The sequence below is a fragment of the Phyllobates terribilis genome, unplaced genomic scaffold (genome assembly GCF_046119375.1).
Source record: "Phyllobates terribilis strain yellow unplaced genomic scaffold, ASM4611937v1 Scaffold_3__8_contigs__length_932513732, whole genome shotgun sequence".
Lineage (NCBI taxonomy): Eukaryota > Metazoa > Chordata > Amphibia > Anura > Dendrobatidae > Phyllobates > Phyllobates terribilis.
The window spans coordinates 836,381,949-836,400,947 of NW_027362763.1; the positions used below are offsets into that span (position 1 = coordinate 836,381,949).

At 46.4% G+C, this 18,999-nt stretch overlaps 1 protein-coding gene across 3 annotated transcripts in view; it reads left to right on the forward strand.

The window, feature by feature from the left end:
- The first annotated feature begins 4,987 nt into the window (after window positions 1-4,987).
- The window catches only part of RALGAPA2 (Ral GTPase activating protein catalytic subunit alpha 2), a 330,418-nt gene continuing 316,406 nt past the window's right edge, over window positions 4,988-18,999 (forward strand). For all 3 annotated transcript variants that reach the window (XM_073672456.1, XM_073672457.1, XM_073672458.1), the window contains exon 1: window positions 4,988-5,385. In XM_073672456.1, the coding sequence (XP_073528557.1) occupies window positions 5,280-5,385 (106 nt within the window). In that variant the 5' untranslated portion in view covers window positions 4,988-5,279. The remainder of the gene's footprint in view (window positions 5,386-18,999) is intronic.

Genomic DNA, 18,999 nt, shown 5'->3' on the forward strand with positions numbered 1-18,999 from the left:
TCGGTGCTGTGTGTACAGTGCTGTGTGTACCGTACAGTCTGTGCTGTGTGTATACTGTACAATGCATGTACAGTCGGTGCTGTGTACAGTGCTGTGTGTACCGTACAGTCGGTGCTGTGTGTACCGTACGGTCGGTGCTGTGTGTACCGTACGGTCGGTGCTGTGTGTACCGTACGGTCGGTGCTGTGTGTACCGTACGGTCGGTGCTGTGTGTACCGTACGGTCGGTGCTGTGTGTGTACCGTACAGTCGGTGCTGTGTGTGTACCAGGTAAGTGTTGTGTGTGTACAGTCGGTGCTGTGTGTACGGTGCTGTGTGTGTACAGTCGGTGCTGTGTGTAGTACTGTGTTTGTACAGTCCTGTGTGTACAGTCTGCTGTGTGTATACTGTACAATGCATGTACAGTCGGTGCTGTGTGTACAGTGCTGTGTGTACCGTACAGTCGGTGCTGTGTGTACAGTGCTGTGTGTGTACAGTCGGTGCTGTGTGTAGTGCTGTGTGTGTACAGTCCTGTGTGTACAGTCTGTGCTGTGTGTATACTGTACAATGCATGTACAGTTGGTGCTGTGTGTACCGTACGGTCGGTGCTGTGTGTACAGTGCTGTGTGTACCGTACAGTCTGTGCTGTGCGTATACTGTACAATGCATGTACAGTCGGTGCTGTGTGTACCGTACAGTCTGTGCTGTGTGTATACTGTACAATGCATGTACAGTCGGTGCTGTGTGTACAGTGCTGTGTGTACCGTACAGTCGGTGCTGTGTGTACCGTACGGTCGGTGCTGTGTGTACCGTACGGTCGGTGCTGTGTGTGTACCGTACGGTCGGTGCTGTGTGTGTACCGTACGGTCGGTGCTGTGTGTATACCAGGTAAGTGTTGTGTGTACGGTGCTGTGTGTGTACAGTCGGTGCTGTGTTTGTACAGTCCTGTGTGTACAGTCTGCTGTGTGTATACTGTACAATGCATGTACAGTCGGTGCTGTGTGTACAGTGCTGTGTGTACCGTACAGTCGGTGCTGTGTGTACAGTGCTGTGTGTGTACAGTCGGTGCTGTGTTTGTACAGTCTGTGCTGTGTGTATACTCTACAATGCATGTACAGTCGGTGCTGTGTGTACAGTGCTGTGTGTACCGTACAGTCGGTGCTGTGTGTACCGTACAGTCGGTGCTGTGTGTGTACCGTACGGTCGGTGCTGTGTGTATACCAGGTAAGTGTTGTGTGTGTACAGTCGGTGCTGTGTGTACGGTGCTGTGTGTGTACAGTCGGTGCTGTGTGTACAGTCGGTGCTGTGTGTGTAGTACTGTGTTTGTACAGTCCTGTGTGTATACTGTACAATGCATGTACAGTCGGTGCTGTGTGTACCGTACAGTCGGTGCTGTGTGTGTACAGTCGGTGCTGTGTAATGCTGTGTTTGTACAGTCTGTGTGTATACTGTACAATGCATGTACAGTCGGTGCTGTGTGTACCGTACGGTCGGTGCTGTGTGTACAGTGCTGTGTGTACCGTACAGTCTGTGCTGTGTGTATACTGTACAATGCATGTACAGTCGGTGTTGTGTGTACAGTGCTGTGTACCGTACAGTCGGTGCTGTGTGTACCGTACGGTCGGTGCTGTGTGTACCGTACAGTGGGTGCTGTGTGTATACCAGGTAAGTGTTGTGTGTGTACAGTCGGTGCTGTGTGTACGGTGCTGTGTGTGTACAGTCGGTGCTGTGTGTACAGTACTGTGTTTGTACAGTCCTGTGTGTACAGTCTGCTGTGTGTATACTGTACAATGCATGTACAGTCGGTGCTGTGTGTACCGTACAGTCGGTGCTGTGTGTACAGTGCTGTGTGTGTACAGTCGGTGCTGTGTGTAGTGCTGTGCTTGTACAGTCCTGTGTGTACAGTCTGTGCTGTGTGTATACTGTACAATGCATGTACAGTCGGTGCTGTGTGTACCGTACAGTCTGTGCTGTGTGTATACTGTACAATGCATGTACAGTTGGTGCTGTGTGTACAGTGCTGTGTGTGTACAGTCGGTGCTGTGTGTAGTGCTGTGTTTGTACAGTCCTGTGTGTACAGTCTGTGCGTATACTGTACAATGCATGTACAGTCGGTGCTGTGTGTACCGTACAGTCTGTGCTGTGTGTATACTGTACAATGCATGTACAGTCGGTGCTGTGTGTACAGTGCTGTGTGTACCGTACGGTAGGTGCTGTGTGTACCGTACGGTAGGTGCTGTGTGTACCGTACGGTCGGTGCTGTGTGTACGGTGCTGTGTGTGTACAGTCGGTGCTGTGTGTGTAGTACTGTGTTTGTACAGTCCTGTGTGTACAGTCTGCTGTGTGTATACTGTACAATGCATGTACAGTCGGTGCTGTGTGTACAGTGCTGTGTGTACCGTACAGTCTGTGCTGTGTGTATACTGTACAATGCATGTACAGTCGGTGCTGTGTGTACAGTGCTGTGTGTACCGTACAGTTGGTGCTGTGTGTACAGTGCTGTGTGTACAGTCGGTGCTGTGTGCACGGTCGGTGCTGTGTGTGTACGGTCGGTGCTGTGTGTGTACCGTACGGTCGGTGCTGTGTGTGTACCGTACGGTCGGTGCTGTGTGTGTACCGTACGGTCGGTGCTGTGTGTGTACCGTACAGTTGGTGCTGTGTGTACGGTCGGTGCTGTGTGTGTACCGTGCTGTGTGTGTACGGTCGGTGCTGTGTGTACAGTGCTGTGTGTACCGTACGGTCGGTGCTGTGTGTACAGTGCTGTGTGTACCGTACGGTCGGTGCTGTGTGTGTACTGTACGGTCGGTGCTGTGTGTGTACGGTCGGTGCTGTGTGTGTACGGTCGGTGCTGTGTGTGTACAGTCGGTGCTGTGTGTGTACAGTCGGTGCTGTGTGTGTACAGTCGGTGCTGTGTGTGTAGTGCTGTGTGTACGGTCGGTGCTGTGTGTGTACGGTGGGTGCTGTGTGTGTACGGTCGGTGCTGTGTGTGTACCGTACGGTCGGTGCTGTGTGTGTACCGTACAGTTGGTGCTGTGTGTACAGTGCTGTGTGTACGGTCGGTGCTGTGTGTACAGTGCTGTGTGTACGGTCGGTGCTGTGTGTATACCGTGCTGTGTGTACCGTACGGTCGGTGCTGTGTGTGTACCGTACGGTTGGTGCTGTGTGTGTACCGTACGGTCGGTGCTGTGTGTACAGTGCTGTGTGTACAGTTGGTGCTGTGTGTACCGTGCTGTGTGTACCGTACGGTCGGTGCTGTGTGTGTATCGTACAGTCGGTGCTGTGTGTACAGTGCTGTGTGTACAGTTGGTGCTGTGTGTACCGTACGGTCGGTGCTGTGTGTGTACCGTACAGTCGGTGCTGTGTGTACGGTCGGTGCTGTGTGTGTACCGTACAGTTGGTGCTGTGTGTACAGTGCTGTGTGTACAGTTGCTGCTGTGTGTACAGTTGGTGCTGTGTGTACGGTCAGTGCTGTGTGTGTACGGTTGGTGCTGTGTGTATACCGTGCTGTGTGTACCGTACGGTCGGTGCTGTGTGTACCGTACGGTTGGTGCTGTGTGTGTACCGTACGGTCGGTGCTGTGTGTGTACCGTACGGTCGGTGCTGTGTGTACAGTGCTGTGTGTACCGTACGGTCGGTGCTGTGTGTGTACCGTACAGTCGGTGCTGTGTGTACAGTGCTGTGTACAGTTGGTGCTGTGTGTACCGTGCTGTGTGTACACCGTACGGTCGGTGCTGTGTGTGTACCGTACAGTCGGTGCTGTGTGTGTAGTGCTGTGTGTACAGTCGGTGCTGTGTGTGTACGGTCGGTGCTGTGTGTGTACCGTACGGTCGGTGCTGTGTGTGTAGTGCTGTGTGTACAGTCGGTGCTGTGTGTACGGTCGGTGCTGTGTGTGTACCGTACGGTTGGTGCTGTGTGTGTACCATACAGTCGGTGCTGTGTGTGTACCATACAGTCGGTGCTGTGTGTACAGTGCTGTGTGTACAGTTGGTGCTGTGTGTACCGTACGGTCGGTGCTGTGTGTGTACCGTACAGTCGGTGCTGTGTGTGTAGTGCTGTGTGTACAGTCGGTGCTGTGTGTACGGTCGGTGCTGTGTGTGTACCGTACAGTTGGTGCTGTGTGTGTACCGTACAGTTGGTGCTGTGTGTACAGTGCTGTGTGTACAGTTGGTGCTGTGTGTGTACGGTTGGTGCTGTGTGTATACCGTGCTGTGTGTACCGTACGGTCGGTGCTGTGTGTGTACCGTACGGTTGGTGCTGTGTGTGTACCGTACGGTCGGTGCTGTGTGTACAGTGCTGTGTGTACAGTTGGTGCTGTGTGTACCGTACGGTCGGTGCTGTGTGTGTACCGTACGGTTGGTGCTGTGTGTGTACCGTACAGTCGGTGCTGTGTGTACAGTGCTGTGTGTACAGTTGGTGCTGTGTGTACCGTACGGTCGGTGCTGTGTGTGTACCGTACAGTTGGTGCTGTGTGTGTACCGTACAGTCGGTGCTGTGTGTACAATGCTGTGTGTACAGTTGGTGCTGTGTGTGTACCGTACAGTCGGTGCTGTGTGTGTAGTGCTGTGTGTACAGTCGGTGCTGTGTGTACGGTCGGTGCTGTGTGTGTAGCGTACAGTCGGTGCTGTGTGTGTAGTGCTGTGTGTACAGTCGGTGATGTGTGTACGGTCGGTGCTGTGTGTGTACCGTACGGTTGGTGCTGTGTGTACAGTGCTGTGTGTACAGTTGGTGCTGTGTGTACCGTACGGTCGGTGCTGTGTGTGTACCGTACAGTCGGTGCTGTGTGTGTACCGTACAGTCGGTGCTGTGTGTGTACCGTACAGTCGGTGCTGTGTGTACAGTCGGTGCTGTGTACGGTCGGTGCTGTGTACGGTCGGTGCTGTGTACGGTCGGTGCTGTGTGTGTACCGTACGTGTGTCGGTGGAGCACAGTCCTTGTCTTCAGAACAGATCATGCAGAGAATAACCCTCCTTAGCTTCTTAGCGTGGCTCCGCCCACACACGTGACGATCACATGGTGATGACATCACCGCAGGTCCTTTCTCCTACTCGGCAGCAGCCTCTGCCCGCCCTCCGCTGTCTGACGTTAGCGCTGGTCAGTTCCGTGTTTACTACACCCCGGGAAGGAGACAGGAAAGAGGGCAGAGAGCCGGGAGCTGCAGCGGCAGGAGGAGGAGAGCGTCCATAGCACAGCGGCAGCGTCAGTCCTCCAGAGCAGTCCGGGGCGCAGGACATGCGGCGGCCGCTGGTGTAGCGCCCCACAGATTACACCGAGCACATCTGCAGCTCCCACACACACAGCGGCATGTTCTCCCGCAAAAGTCATGGAGACCTCAAGAAATCTACACAGAAAGTTCTGGACCCAAAGAAGGACGTTCCCACCCGGCTGAAGCACCTGCGGGCGGTGCTGGGTGAGTGTCCCGGCCGCAGTGCCCATTGTGATCGTAAGCTGATCGCACAGTCCGTGCACACATTGCTCGATGGTTGTCAGTGTGTATAGTATGCCCTCTGCTGTCCGGGCGGTGTACTGCACACGTGCTGAAGTGTCACATGGTTGTCATGGATATGAAGTAACTAATACAATGACTCCCGGCTGCAGCCCCCTGACCTGCAGTGCGGTTGCCAACTGACTGTCTGCCGGTGATGAGATGCCACTGACAACGCTTACTGTCCCTCAGCAGCAGCAGGCAGCGTGTACAGACAGTGCCCACTGGGGACCTTCCGGTGACCCGAGGGCTGACTGCACAGAGGTCTCCCCATCACCAGATCTCTGGAGGCTGTGGTCACACTTCATCTCAGCAATCAAAGGGTTAAAAGTAGGGATCTGAGGCTGGAGCAGACGCATGGCTGTTAGTAGCCGAGTACCCACTCCAGGGCGGCATGGGGCACCCATGTAGGACTAATGGCGGCTGATGTCACTCATTGGGTCAGCACCAGCCGACAGTCTGATTGCGGTGTCCTAGCTCAGCGCCCACCAGATCTGTACGGTGACTGCTGTGTGAGGTGTATGGGCAGCGCCGCTCTCCAGAGTTGCAGACACGGCCTGAAGAATGAGGCCCCTTAATGCCACTGATAAAAGACGTATTTGATGGAGGTTGCAGGGTTACGCTAATCTGAAGTGATATTAGTTTTATAGAAGAATTACTAGTGACCGATCCTGGGGGTAACAGGAGGGGCTGATGCCCCCTCACATCTGTAACCAGTGTACATGTTATACGCGGAGCACAGAATATGGGGGTGTGGGGTGTACCACACCTGTGATGGTGGCTGGCCGGTGCCAGGGATTGTGCCTGCTCTCATCACAACCGTACATGAGCTATGTCATCCATTACTAAACCAGTCCCAACAACGCCCTATTTGCCTATATTGGACTCCGCCATTTCTGATGCCACGATGATGGCTGCAGACTTCTCATCTCTTACCAATAAGAAAACGACAACACGAAGGGCAGGACGGGAATAGGATGACCACGATCTGTACATCTGCTCTCATCTGAGCCTTCACGGTGATCAATAAGGTTCTCCAGCCGTGGAACATCCTGAGTGTCCACTGTGGGGAGTAGTGTGATTGATGAGAAACCTTTATACACCACTATGCCCCCCTATACTCATCACTGTCTGGTCAGTGGTGACCTCCATGTTGCACCCCCACAGTGCGTATCCCACCCTTCATCTCTCCATGTATCCTGCAGTCACATCTGTATGCTCAGGTCGTGTTACTGCCTCCAGGTTCTCGGAGGTTGAGCACATATCAGTTCTGATAAGGTTAATTGTAAAAACTGAATGAAATGTTGAAGTTGGGACTCTGGTCCTAATATGTGGCTGCGGCAGAGGATGAAGCGTTATGTGCTGTGCTGCTCTCATCATCCAGCCTGGACATTGCTTCTCTAGACGCGCTCCAGCTCTGCCCCGGCTCTAGGGCTCTGGTCACATTGTGATGGGCTCTGTCTACAGGCAGTGGCTCTTGCATTGCTTAGGTGGCCGTTTACATGAATGGCTGCCACAAAAATGCCCATTGCAAAATGTAAACGTCTGCCTTACCCACCCCTCTACATCATCATTACAGCACGAATGTATCCAGTCCCTCTACTGTGTGCTGCTGTCTGATGAGGGGTATTACATGGGACTACACCTCCCACAATGCAGTGCACCAACGCTCTCATTTAGGCTACAGTACAGTGCGGTGGGTGCTTTTGTTCTTGTTAAAGGGTTTGTCCAACTTTCAAAGACCTACATATATAATTATATTTAAAAAACAAACAAAACATACCCCTTAAATGCATGTGCTTTGGGGTAAAAATCATTTTTGTGGTTTCATTAAAAATGTTTCCCTGTTTGCCGTCTGTAGCCTTTATTGCTGGCTGCAGAATGAGTGAACTGAAAATCAGTCAGCTCTCTATGATGGCCTGACAGGGAGTTTGTGACTCTCTTATCTGTCTTTTTCTGAGTTCCTCTCAGCTGATCTATGACCACAGATCACATCAAGGTTGAATGTATGGTGAAAGTCTTTAATGAAACCCAGTTACAAGAATGATTTTTAGCCCTAAATAAATGCATATGAGTAAATAGAGATCCCCAAAGATTTATAACCCCTCTTAACTTGCTTTCCATTGACTTCAGATACATCCATAGTGATCTATATCCTGTGTGTGAGCCGGGTGTGTGTAATCCTGGGTATCTGCTTGTTATGGCCCCAGGTCTGCTGTACAGAATTACAGTCATATATCATATTAGTAATAAGTCATCAATACTAGATTTACTCCAAGTTTCATCAAGAATGCAAAAAACAATGGCACAGCTGCTTTTTATTTCTATCACTAGCGCAAACTGAGGCTGAGAAATCATGTAGTAACCTGCAGGTGTCCAAGTGCCCATTGCTAAGAAGCTGCTTCTTGAAAGTCGACACTGGCTTTCTGCTGCATTAATGGAATTTTAATTGGAAATGGCTTGACTTTTAGGAAGCAACTACCTTGCCACCGCCCCTCAGAGGCGAGCTACATGTGCGCCCAGTGATATACGACATATCGGCCAGATAGAAACCATACCTCAACCATTACATCTAATGCAGCCTTCACTGCTGTAAAGAAACCTCATTGCCCCCAGGGCAGACAGTCACAAGAAGTGGACCCTTCCCTTATCACAAATATAAGGAGGTGCTCGCCCTAGAGGTGAAGTGCCCGCCTTACCTTCATTCCCAGCCTTTCGCGATCAGTCATGCTCTTTTTTTTCTTTCCCTATGCAGTGATTAATGTAGTTATGCCAATCTAGTGACTATTTTCCACCAAGCTATAAACTGAGTAGGAGACACTACTGTGTCTACTATGTATGTACAATCTATATGATGCCCAAAATATATATTAATTGGTGTAGTAAACACCCCTATCCTCTGATCAGTGTGAGGGCTATTGGGACTGCAAAGAGAAAGCAAGAATGGATCTCGGCCCGGCGTATGAGGGTCCCGGCGTATGAGAGCTCGTCTTCCTTTAGAAATATGATGTGCACTCACTAAACAAAAGGGACTGGTGAAAGTGACCCACTGATGTCTCTATTAGATGGCTTCAATGTCTGTCCTGTTGCTGTATCCCTTTAAAATCTTGGTGGTGGTAGTAGTAGGTATAAATTTCCATCCACAGGATAGTAATAGATTTATGACTGCTGAGGGTTCGACTGCTAAGATCACAGTAACTTTGCTCCCAGAGTGTGAGTGGAGTAGTCGTGGGCGTGTTCAGCCACCGCTCCATTTACTTGGGACTGCCAGAGATTGTCACGTGCGGTCTCATAGACAGTATATTTAGTAGTGGTCACATATAGGTACTACTGCACCAATCACACAAGGGACTCAGACACCCATCCTCTGGAACAGAGGTAAATGTAATTAACGGGGAAAACTCTGTTCTTGAAAGAGATGCTAGATTTCTTTAAAAAAAAAAAATGTAAAAAATATCGCCTCTCGTCTGTTGGCTGTTTGGTATTGCAATATAGTCCCATTCACTTACTTCAATGCTAAGTGTATGGTAGATGTCTCCTCTCTCTTTGTCTATGCTGATCCCTGTCTCTGTATTGGGTGGCACAACCTGTACATCAGAATCAGAACAATGGATTCTACAGTAAGAAAGCAAACACGTGGTTATTATAGTGTGTGGGGTGCAGGCGTGGTATATCTCACCGTACAGGTGTTGGCTTAAGAAATGTTTTCACTTCAAAAAAATTAACAGAACTTCATATTAGTCCTCATTCGGATATGTGTTTTTTTTTCCCATACTAGACAAACCAGACTGTTTTATATCACTGTGCAGGATCCTATTTTTATCCACTTTTGGTCCATTTTTGCGATTAATGTCATTTGTTTTTCTCGTATGCAAAAAGTAAAAAATCCAAGTTTTTTTACCCACTGACAACATTTAGATGACAAACCATGACATGGTTGGCATCTGTGAGCTAGCCTCTTTATGATGGACCCATGCTCCTGAATGAGTGAGTTTGAATCTGAAATTCTCATCAACCACCAGAAAAATGTCTTCTGAAGAGTCCCATACACTCTAAAACGGGTATGTGTTGTATCCAAAAAAAACAAGTCTAGAGCATATACGTGAAACACAGTAGTCTAAATTGAGACTTGCTTGTGTAAGGTGTAGGGGTTTCAGCTCTCTGGTAGCCACTTGTATTTGTACAAGGTTTTTATATCAAAACAGAATAAAGTTTGTCGTTCATAAACTCTACAGCTCCAACATGAAACAGCCTTCCTTCAGCACAAATGAATAGTCAAAAAACTGCTCTCTGAATAAGGCAAAGTAAATCAAACCAATATGGTATTACACAAACCTCTCAGGCTGAAGTACAGACTGTACCCCAGCTGTCTTTCTCCAGCCCAAATACACTACTATTACCTGAGCTAGACCAGGTGCACTTTTTTAGGCCAGTGAGACCTGGACTGGAGTATGGGAGCGACCTTTCCCACCCAGGCTCTTTTGGTCGCTCCTAAATCCCGGATGCAAAATCCAGTCACAATAAAAACCATCTCCTTAACACATACCTGCCATCCAGGACCTTACCTCCTGCTTTCTTCGAAAGGTTGGTGATAATGCATCAGTTATCGTGTCCAACAATAAAGCAGTTGTTTAACCAAAGACATTGATGACTTTCCCAGCCCTACCGTCAATTTGTTAAACCAACAAGCAAGAAGTACGGTAACCAGACACCTGCCAGTTACTAAGATGAAGGAGCAGCAGTGCTAGAAATGCACTGTCTCCTGCAGTAAAAGTAGGTGACAGGAGAGAAAGTCAAAAGGCACTTTCCTATGGCCATTGCCACTTTGTTGTAGAAGTTGACAGGAGTCCCCTTAGATCCTAGCTATGTGCCACTAATTCTTTTTAATGAACCGATCACCACTTAAAGGGAATCTGAATTTACCTGGGAAGACACAAGCAGCCAGGAAGGGCAGATGTAGTAAGCCATGATGAGATGAATGTGTCTGTGCGATACAAGGACAGCTCCAGTCTGCCAGAATGGGACCTGCTCATACTCTGTTCTGGCTCATAGAGAGGGTCCTGGGGGGCTGTCTGTGTAACCTAATAGGACATATAGATGCTGTCTTGTGCCAATCGCTGATAAATTTTAAGTATTTTGGAGTCAACTTTTGTCAAACGGTAGAACAATTTGTTGCATTAAAGGGTTTGTCCAGTCTTATACTACAAGTCTGCAGTCACTAGATGTGACTGCTGACCTGTGAATACTCACATCTCATGCATTGTACGCTGTCAGGATTCTCCGGTGCCGGTGGGAATGCAGGTCATGTGACCACAGTTATGCAATATGCATACTCCTGGCCATATTCTGACTAGATGGTCACATCCTAACTCAATGCAAGTGTACTGAGCGAGGCAGAAACAGTCTAGTCGGATTGTGGTCGGTAGTATGCATATCACATACTTGCAGTTACATGACGCTGTTCCCGGCACCAGACAATCCTGACAATTCACAGTGCATGTGATGGATATATTTACCTACATTTTTATATTTTTCATTGCTCCCCTATTATAATTATTAGACAAACCTTTTGCATCTTGGAAAGTTTGCTGCTTACTACTACTGTTGAGCAAACGTGCTCTGATAACGTGCTATCCAGGCATTCTCTGTCTCATCTGAGTATTTTCGCCATGCTCGGCTAATATGTTTGCCTCCCTGGAGCTGCATGTTTTCCGGCGGTAGATAGATGCTACACATGCGAGATTGCCTGTTTGTTAGCCTCTTAAGACGGTAGCCAGAGTGTGGGCAATGGCACAGAATATATTGAGGGGCTTGGATACGCCACTAGTATTGCCTATGGTGCTTCTCTGTTTTTCATCCTCCCCTCCCACATTTATACTCTTCTCCTGATGTGGATCCTTGGACAAGGTACGGTGTCAATTCGCCTTTAATGTCTTCTCAGTTACTTCTGAATTGCTTACCTTTTGAGGATTTCCAAGCTAGATATGGTGTTCCTGATATCGCCAAGTTCCTATAGATACAACTCCATTATGTGTAAGTACGTTGATAGTTTGGAGTGTCCCTAGGTTTTTCAAAATTGAAGAGTCTCTTGGGGACCCCTGATTTCCCTAAACCCCTCACAGAAGCATATTCTCTTCTCCAATCATCTGTTCTCAAGCCTTATGTGAAATTTGAGGCAAATATACCGGACTTGGTGGAATGAGGAGAGGTGGAAGATACATTTTATTCCTTAGTGGTGAGTTGTAGGGACTGTTTGATCCAGACCGAATTTTTATACAGAATTTATTATACCCCAGGAAGGTTAAGGAGGCTTGGGATGGCCCAAATGAGTTGTGTTTTCATTGCCAAGCGGCGGTGGGCTCCTTTCTGCGCTCAATTTGGTCCTGGTCGAAAATTCTTCTATTCTTGTCTGAGCTACTTCTGTTTCTTCATGAACACTTTGAATTCCCTAGGGTGTTGTCCCCTAAAGGCTGCCTGCTGGGTATTGTAGATGAGCTTATTTATGGGACCGATACATAGATTCCTGTTTTTCTTTTTTCTAGAAAAATTAATTATAATGATGAGGAAATCCGTGGAAGTCCACTGTATGTTCCACTGGCTGCAATTAGTAAATACATTCCACTATATAAAGTCCTCTATACACATAGGAGATCTGCTTATACATTTGGTAAGATATGGGGCAGGTGGCTATCAATAGCAGACACTGCACAATAGGATTCTCATCAGAGCGCTTGGTATATTTAAAAGGAACTGGTCACCAGGTTTTCCCCATATAAAGTAGGGCCAGTACCTGTAAGCCCTCTGTTACAGCGTACTAGAACAATGTATATATGTCCCCAATCTGCTCTGCAAGGCACAAAAAAGAGCTTTTATTTTACACGGTCCGGTCTGATAAGCATCTCTGGTCTTGATCCAGCGCCTCCTCTCTCCTTCCGGTCTCTGTCCTCCTTCCCATGTAGATGGCACGTCCTGCATCATCCACACAGTATCCTCCATCGTGCTCATGGTGCACGTCTCTCTACCCTGCCGAGAACAGAAAAAGTACTGTAGTGCGCATATGCGATGGAGGACACTGTGTGGATGATGTGGGACACGTCATCCATACGGAGCAGGGAAGGAGGACGGAGATCGCAAGAGAGGAGTCGCCTGATCAAGGCCAGAGACTCCCATCGGGCCGTACCGCAGTGTATAAGTGAGTATAATAAAAGCTATTTTTGTGCCTTGCAGAGTGGATATTCATAGCATTCTAGTATGCTGTATCAGAGGGCTTACAGGTGCTGGCGGTATGGTATATCGGGAAAACCTGGTGACAGGTCCCCTTTAATGACATATCGTGGGAAGGGGGTAGATGTCCATTGGAACAGTATGATTGGGTGTTTTGTACGAGGTTATAACTTGTATGTCTTGAGTGTATGGGTATATCATTCTTGATTCTGTATTTGTCATTTATTTTTTTAAGCTATTCACAATATTGATCTAGAGTCAGAAGTATGTTATTGACATTAATATAATCGGGTTGTGAAGTGCTTCTTATTGAAGTGATTTCAATGAACATTGTTATTAATGATACTTATTGCATTATTTGTATGATTTTAATGGTTGCTTTAAAAATATATAGATGAGTTATCTTTGACACCCCTTTAACTGTGTCCACTGCAAAGATGGATGTATCGCAGCATTGTTGCGGATGTTGCTGTGGTTTATGGTAATTTAGAAATTGACATGTTGGGATTTTTGTAATCCGCACAGGTCGGTTTTTGTATGAAAAAAAACTTGGAGAAAAAAAACCTCTGCGTCATGTAGATGAGATTAGTTAATACCATCCAGATTCCTGCTACAGTTTTCTGTGGATTTTACCTGCACCAATCTGCAGATAACATTTGAGGCTTTTCTTTGTTTAGCCCTACACTATTGCAAAATCCAGCAGCAAAGATCCCATGGAAATAAATGACTGGAGGGAATTGGTTTTAGCCCCAGTAATACAGGTGCTGTTCGGTGAGGATCATGATTTCTTGTGCTTGGGCATCTCTCGTTTCAGGCCCCAGCCTTGTAGGGTGTAAAGAGCTGGTCTATTCTTGGTTGTATTTTCCATTATTTATTTCTCTAAATCATCTTGGATTATTTTGAGCAAATGGCAGGTTATTCAAGGTTAATCAATAAAGTCTTGAAATACTTCCCCACTTGGCCGGTGGAAGGATACATCACGTTCTCAGTAATGGGCCAGTCCATTGTCTGAACCCACTATACTAATGATTAAGTAATGAGAAAATGTCTATCCAGATAACTTCTCTCCTACACATCCTAATGCCCTTAAACTCAAGGACATTACTACAGAAAGTTATGGGGACACTTCTGGTCACAACATGTACGGTACAGACCAAAAGTTTGGACACACCTTCTCATTTAAAGATTTTTCTGTATTTTCATGACTTTGAAAATTGTACATTCACACTGAAGGCATCAAAACTATGAATTAACACAGGTGGAATTATATACTTAACAAAAAAGTGTGAAACAACTGAAAATATGTCTTATATTCTAGGTTCTTCAAAGTAGCCACCTTTTGCTTTGATGACTGCTTTGCACACTATTGGCATTCTCTTGATGAGCTTCAAGAGGTAGTCACCGGAAATGGTTTTCGCTTCACAGGTGTGCCCTGTCAGGTTTAATAAGTGGGATTTCTTGCCTTATAAATAGGGTTGGTACCATCAGTTGTGTTGTGCAGAAGTCTGGTGGATACACAGCTGACAGTCCTACTGAATAGACTGTTAGCTGCTTTTTTCTTGCCATAATACAAATTCTAAGTAAAGAAAAACGAGTGGCCATCATTACTTTAAGAAATGAAGGTCAGTCAGTCCGAAAAATTGGGCAAACTTTGAAAGTGTCCCCAAGTGCAGTTGCAAAAACCATCAAGCGCTACAAAGAAACTGGCTCACATGAGGACCGCCCTAGGAAAGGAAGACCAAGAGTCACCTCTGCTTCTGAGGATAAGTTTATCCGAGTCACCAGCCTCAGAAATCGCAGGTTAACAGCAGCTCAGATTAGAGACCAGGTCAATGCCACACAGAGTTCTAGCAGCAGACACATCTCTACAACAACTGTTAAGAGGAGACTTTGTGCAGCAGGCCTTCATGGTAAAATAGCTGCTAGGAAACCACTGCTAAGGACAGGCAACAAGCAGAAGAGACTTGTTTCGGCTAAAGAACACAATGAATGGACATTAGACCAGTGGAAATCTGTGCTTTGGTCTGATGAGTCCAAATTTGAGATCTTTGGTTCCAACCACTGTGTCTTTGTGCGACGCAGAAAAGGTGAACGGATGGACTCTACATGCCTGGTTCCCACCGTGAAGCATGGAGGAGGAGGTGTGATGGTGTGGGGGTGCTTTGCTGGTGACACTGTTGGGGATTTATTCAAAATTTAAGGCATACTGAACCAGCATGGCTACCACAGCATCTTGCAGCGGTATGCTATTCCATCCGGTTTGCGTTTAGTTGGACCATCATTTATTTTTCAACAGGACAATGACCCCAAACACACATCCAGGCTGTGTAAGGGCTATTTGACCAAGAAGGATAGTGATGGGGTGCTACGCCAGATGACCTGGCCTCCACAGTCAACAGACCTGAACCCTATCGAGATGGTTTGGGGTGAGCTGGACCGCAGAGTGAAGGCAAAAGGGCCAACAAGTGCTAAGCATCTCTGGAAACTCCTTCAAGATTGTTGGAAGACCATTTCCGGTGACTACCTCTTGAAGCTCATCAAGAGAATGCCAAGAGTGTGCAAAGCAGTCATCAAAGCAAAAGGTGGCTACTTTGAAGAACCTAGAATATAAGACATATTTTCAGTTGTTTCACACTTTTTTGTTAAGTATATAATTCCACCTGTGTTAATTCATAGTTTTGATGCCTTCAGTGTGAATGTACAATTTTCAAAGTCATGAAAATACAGAAAAATCTTTAATTGAGGTGTGTCCAAACTTTTGGTCTGTACTGTATGTACGCCCTCACTTCTTACCATATCTGGGCTTTAAAGAGGACCTGTCACTTGCCATGAATGTAATTTTAACCTCCTTTCTTGAGATATGGCCCCTTCTTACCTGTATGTAAATGTAGTCCTTTTATCCTTAGGCTTCATTCAGACTTCTGTGCAACACGGTCCGAGCATGGACTACAACACACGGACTGGCTACAGGTCTTTCGACCTGAGCGTGACAGCCTACTATATTTCTATGAAGCTGTTATTCTCCGGTCTGGAGACCCACAGCCAGTCTATGCATTGTGGTCTGTGCTTGGTCTGTGTTGCACAGACGTCTGAATAAGCCCTTAAAGGGAACCTGCCAAGTTGAGCATGGTATCTGATCTGCAGGCTGAAGCTGACCACTGTGATATATATTTCAGTAAAGGTTGCATTTTGGTCATTGTGTGAGCCCAGTGGGCGATCCTACTCTGTGATTGACAGACTTCCTTGTATGATTGTGCATGCAGTACACTATATGAACAGATGTTTTGGAACTTGCCTCTTAACCTGATAATGACCAAGTGCCATAAATTTACAGTGCTGGATCTTGGACTTTAATCCCGCACCATTGTGATCTTACAGTGTAGGTTAAATATTCTGCTCTTGCACATGAGCGAGCAGGGTCTCCAGCTGTCGGACATGGATGGGGACCCTGGAGAGGAGACAGAAGCAGTTTATTACATCTTCTATTCCACCTGCTACATTGCGCTTGGAGAGCGATGCAGTGAATAGAAGAAACTTTGGCACTGCTGATGCTTTTATAGGACCGATCTATTCTATCTATTCTGTCCTGATTTTTTTTTTCACTCTGGCCACTAAGCTTACTGCTCGGTATATTTTAACCTTAAACGCTCCAGCACTTAAAAGAAAATATAGTTGGGAGATCCGGCGACCATAACCGCGCACATGACTAATTTGGTGCCACCCACAACCGTTTTTTTTTTCTTATTAATACTGCTCCAGATGATTGACAGGTCTGTCCTATAGCAAACTAGATCGGTGCAGGGAAAATTTTGAGAGTTACATACCTGGCTACTGCAGTCGTATAATCAGGCTCTGATCCATGCTACCTGTAGTTTCTGCAGCATGAAGCAGGTGACAGATTCCCTTTTTACTGTTGTGTTCTTTTTGATTTGTAAATACCTGCCATTATCCTGACTGTGATGATAATGAAATTAAGCCTCTTTATACAGTAGATTTATTGACAATAAGTGATTGTCACAGCTTATCCTCTCCTCCTCACTGCGTAATGAGCTCAGTACAGCTCACCATGCCTAGAAAACTCTTCTGTAGAAGTCACTGCTTCCAAGCCAGTCTATTGCTGATCTCTCTAGATACTGTTAACAGCCACTCGGGCAAGATTGCTGCTCCCATAATGGTGAGCAGAAAGTAGAATTAATAATTGTACACTCAGGAAATAAAAGCTGGATTAGAAAAAATTGTCATTATGTTTTTATTGCTAAAAATGATATAGGTGACAAGTACATACATTTAAAGGGAATCTTTCAGTAGGATCAATCCTCCTATGGGCATTTAGGTCATAGAAAGTTGAATAATATGAAACATTGAAGTCTGTGAACCGTTGTCTTATTTCCAGAGAAATCCAGATTTTTTTCTTACATGTAAATGAGCTGTTAATATCTATGGGCCAGACGTAGATCTCCCAGAGAATCTACCTCCAGAGATTATGTTGAATGAAAAGGGAGTTACCATTGTGAGATCTGTAGATCAGGAGAGCAGACTGTCAGTCATTACTTGTCTCACTCTGGTAACTCCCCCTTTATTTAAAAGAATCTATGGAGATAGATCAGTGTACGTCCCATAGATCTTAACAGCTCATTTACATATTAAGAAATGTGTCTTATTCCAGAGAAATCCACATCAGATTGGAGATATCAAGGTATCATGTTATTCAGCTTCCTATGACCTACATGCCCATATAGACTGCTTAGGAGGGCTGATCCTACTGACAGATTCCTTTTGATTATGTTTTCTCTAAAATGCTGCAGCTTTTTCTGAGTAAAGCCAAAGCTGTGCTTCTGACAGGTTCCCTTTAATGTGTATAAGAGTACATATAGTGCAGACATTGAGATTTATAGCATTTGAGGGTCACACATTGTTCTCCGCATTCATGCTAGTGTATAACTCTGCAATCGGAGACATCCTCGCCCAGCGATTGTTCCAGTATTACATGACCTGAAGGCGGCTGTCTCCATTCCTCGTCCGTCTGGAGATTGCACTGTCATTCCTCATTATGGCAGCGAGCGGCTGAGGTGTAAGGAGAGATGAGGTGCAAACACTGTGATAAGCAGAATCAGCCCCGAGCAGCCGCGGGCATGGCACTCGCAGGAGGCGGCACTGCCGGGGCCGAGCTTATACCTTCACTACATCTCCTACAAACACAAAGGTCTCTGGTCATCTTAAGAGCATTAATATTATATCAATGTCAAGTGAGGATATTGTAACTTCAGACCATGTTTGGTTCCAAGGAAAGGAAGAAAGCAGAAAACGAATACAGGCTAGGCATACCCTTATATTTAGCAGTCAGAAATAATGGCTGAAAGATGTATATCCCTACCTATGTAGAGGTCTCAGTGTATCCGAAAAATAACATGCAGCAGCCCCCAGCAAGTGTTCGAAGGAGCCGATCTTCATAGGTAAGGCCACCTTCAGACTTGTCTGAATACAGACTGTGATGGCGGAACAGCTGCAGTCTCCTGACTCGACCTCTGCTGCCTCATGAGGTTTTTTGGTTCAGGTCAGGCTATCCCTGGCAGGGTCTGGTCATCTTAGTCTGACCTTGTTTCACTGAGTTTTCTGAGTTCCTGCCTAAAGAGCGGGACAGAACATATATAACCCCACCATATTGTTAATGGCTGCTGTCACCTGCACTTCAGTAGGGCTCTCTCATCAGGTTTTTCTTTTCTTGCTACGTGGCTATCTGTTACTTTTACTGATGGCTCGTGGACCCGTTACAGTCAATGTGGCTTTTCATATGTCCTTTTTTATTTACTCCCCCATTACCACGCAGAAAAAAAATACTCAACACGGCATCCCGTCTTTATCAGGCTCGCCAATGCAGGTCAAAAGCCTCATGAAGAAAACAGCAGACCGTTCTCAGAGGTGTGCAGTCCGTACTTCACCATTTAAGACCAGCAGACGAGCGTATGCAGAATCGTCCATTTTTCATCCAGAAAAAATCTATTTTTTCATCCTCATTACTTGTTTTGCAATATGTGTGTCTTTCTGTTTTGTACATCCTTATGAACCGCATGTGCATTTTTTATTTTTTTTTCATCCGTATGACAACCAGTTTTTACATGAACAATTTGTTAAATAATTTCATGCCAAATACAATTTTCTATCTTAATAATTGTAATGGATCTGTGAAATCGCACGACATTCAAATTGTAACCTGTATTTGATTTTTTTTTTTTTGTGCCCGATTAGCTTAAAATGGAGTCTGATCTGAAGTACAGATCAAGAATACTGATCATCCTAGTGCATGCGGAAGTTTAT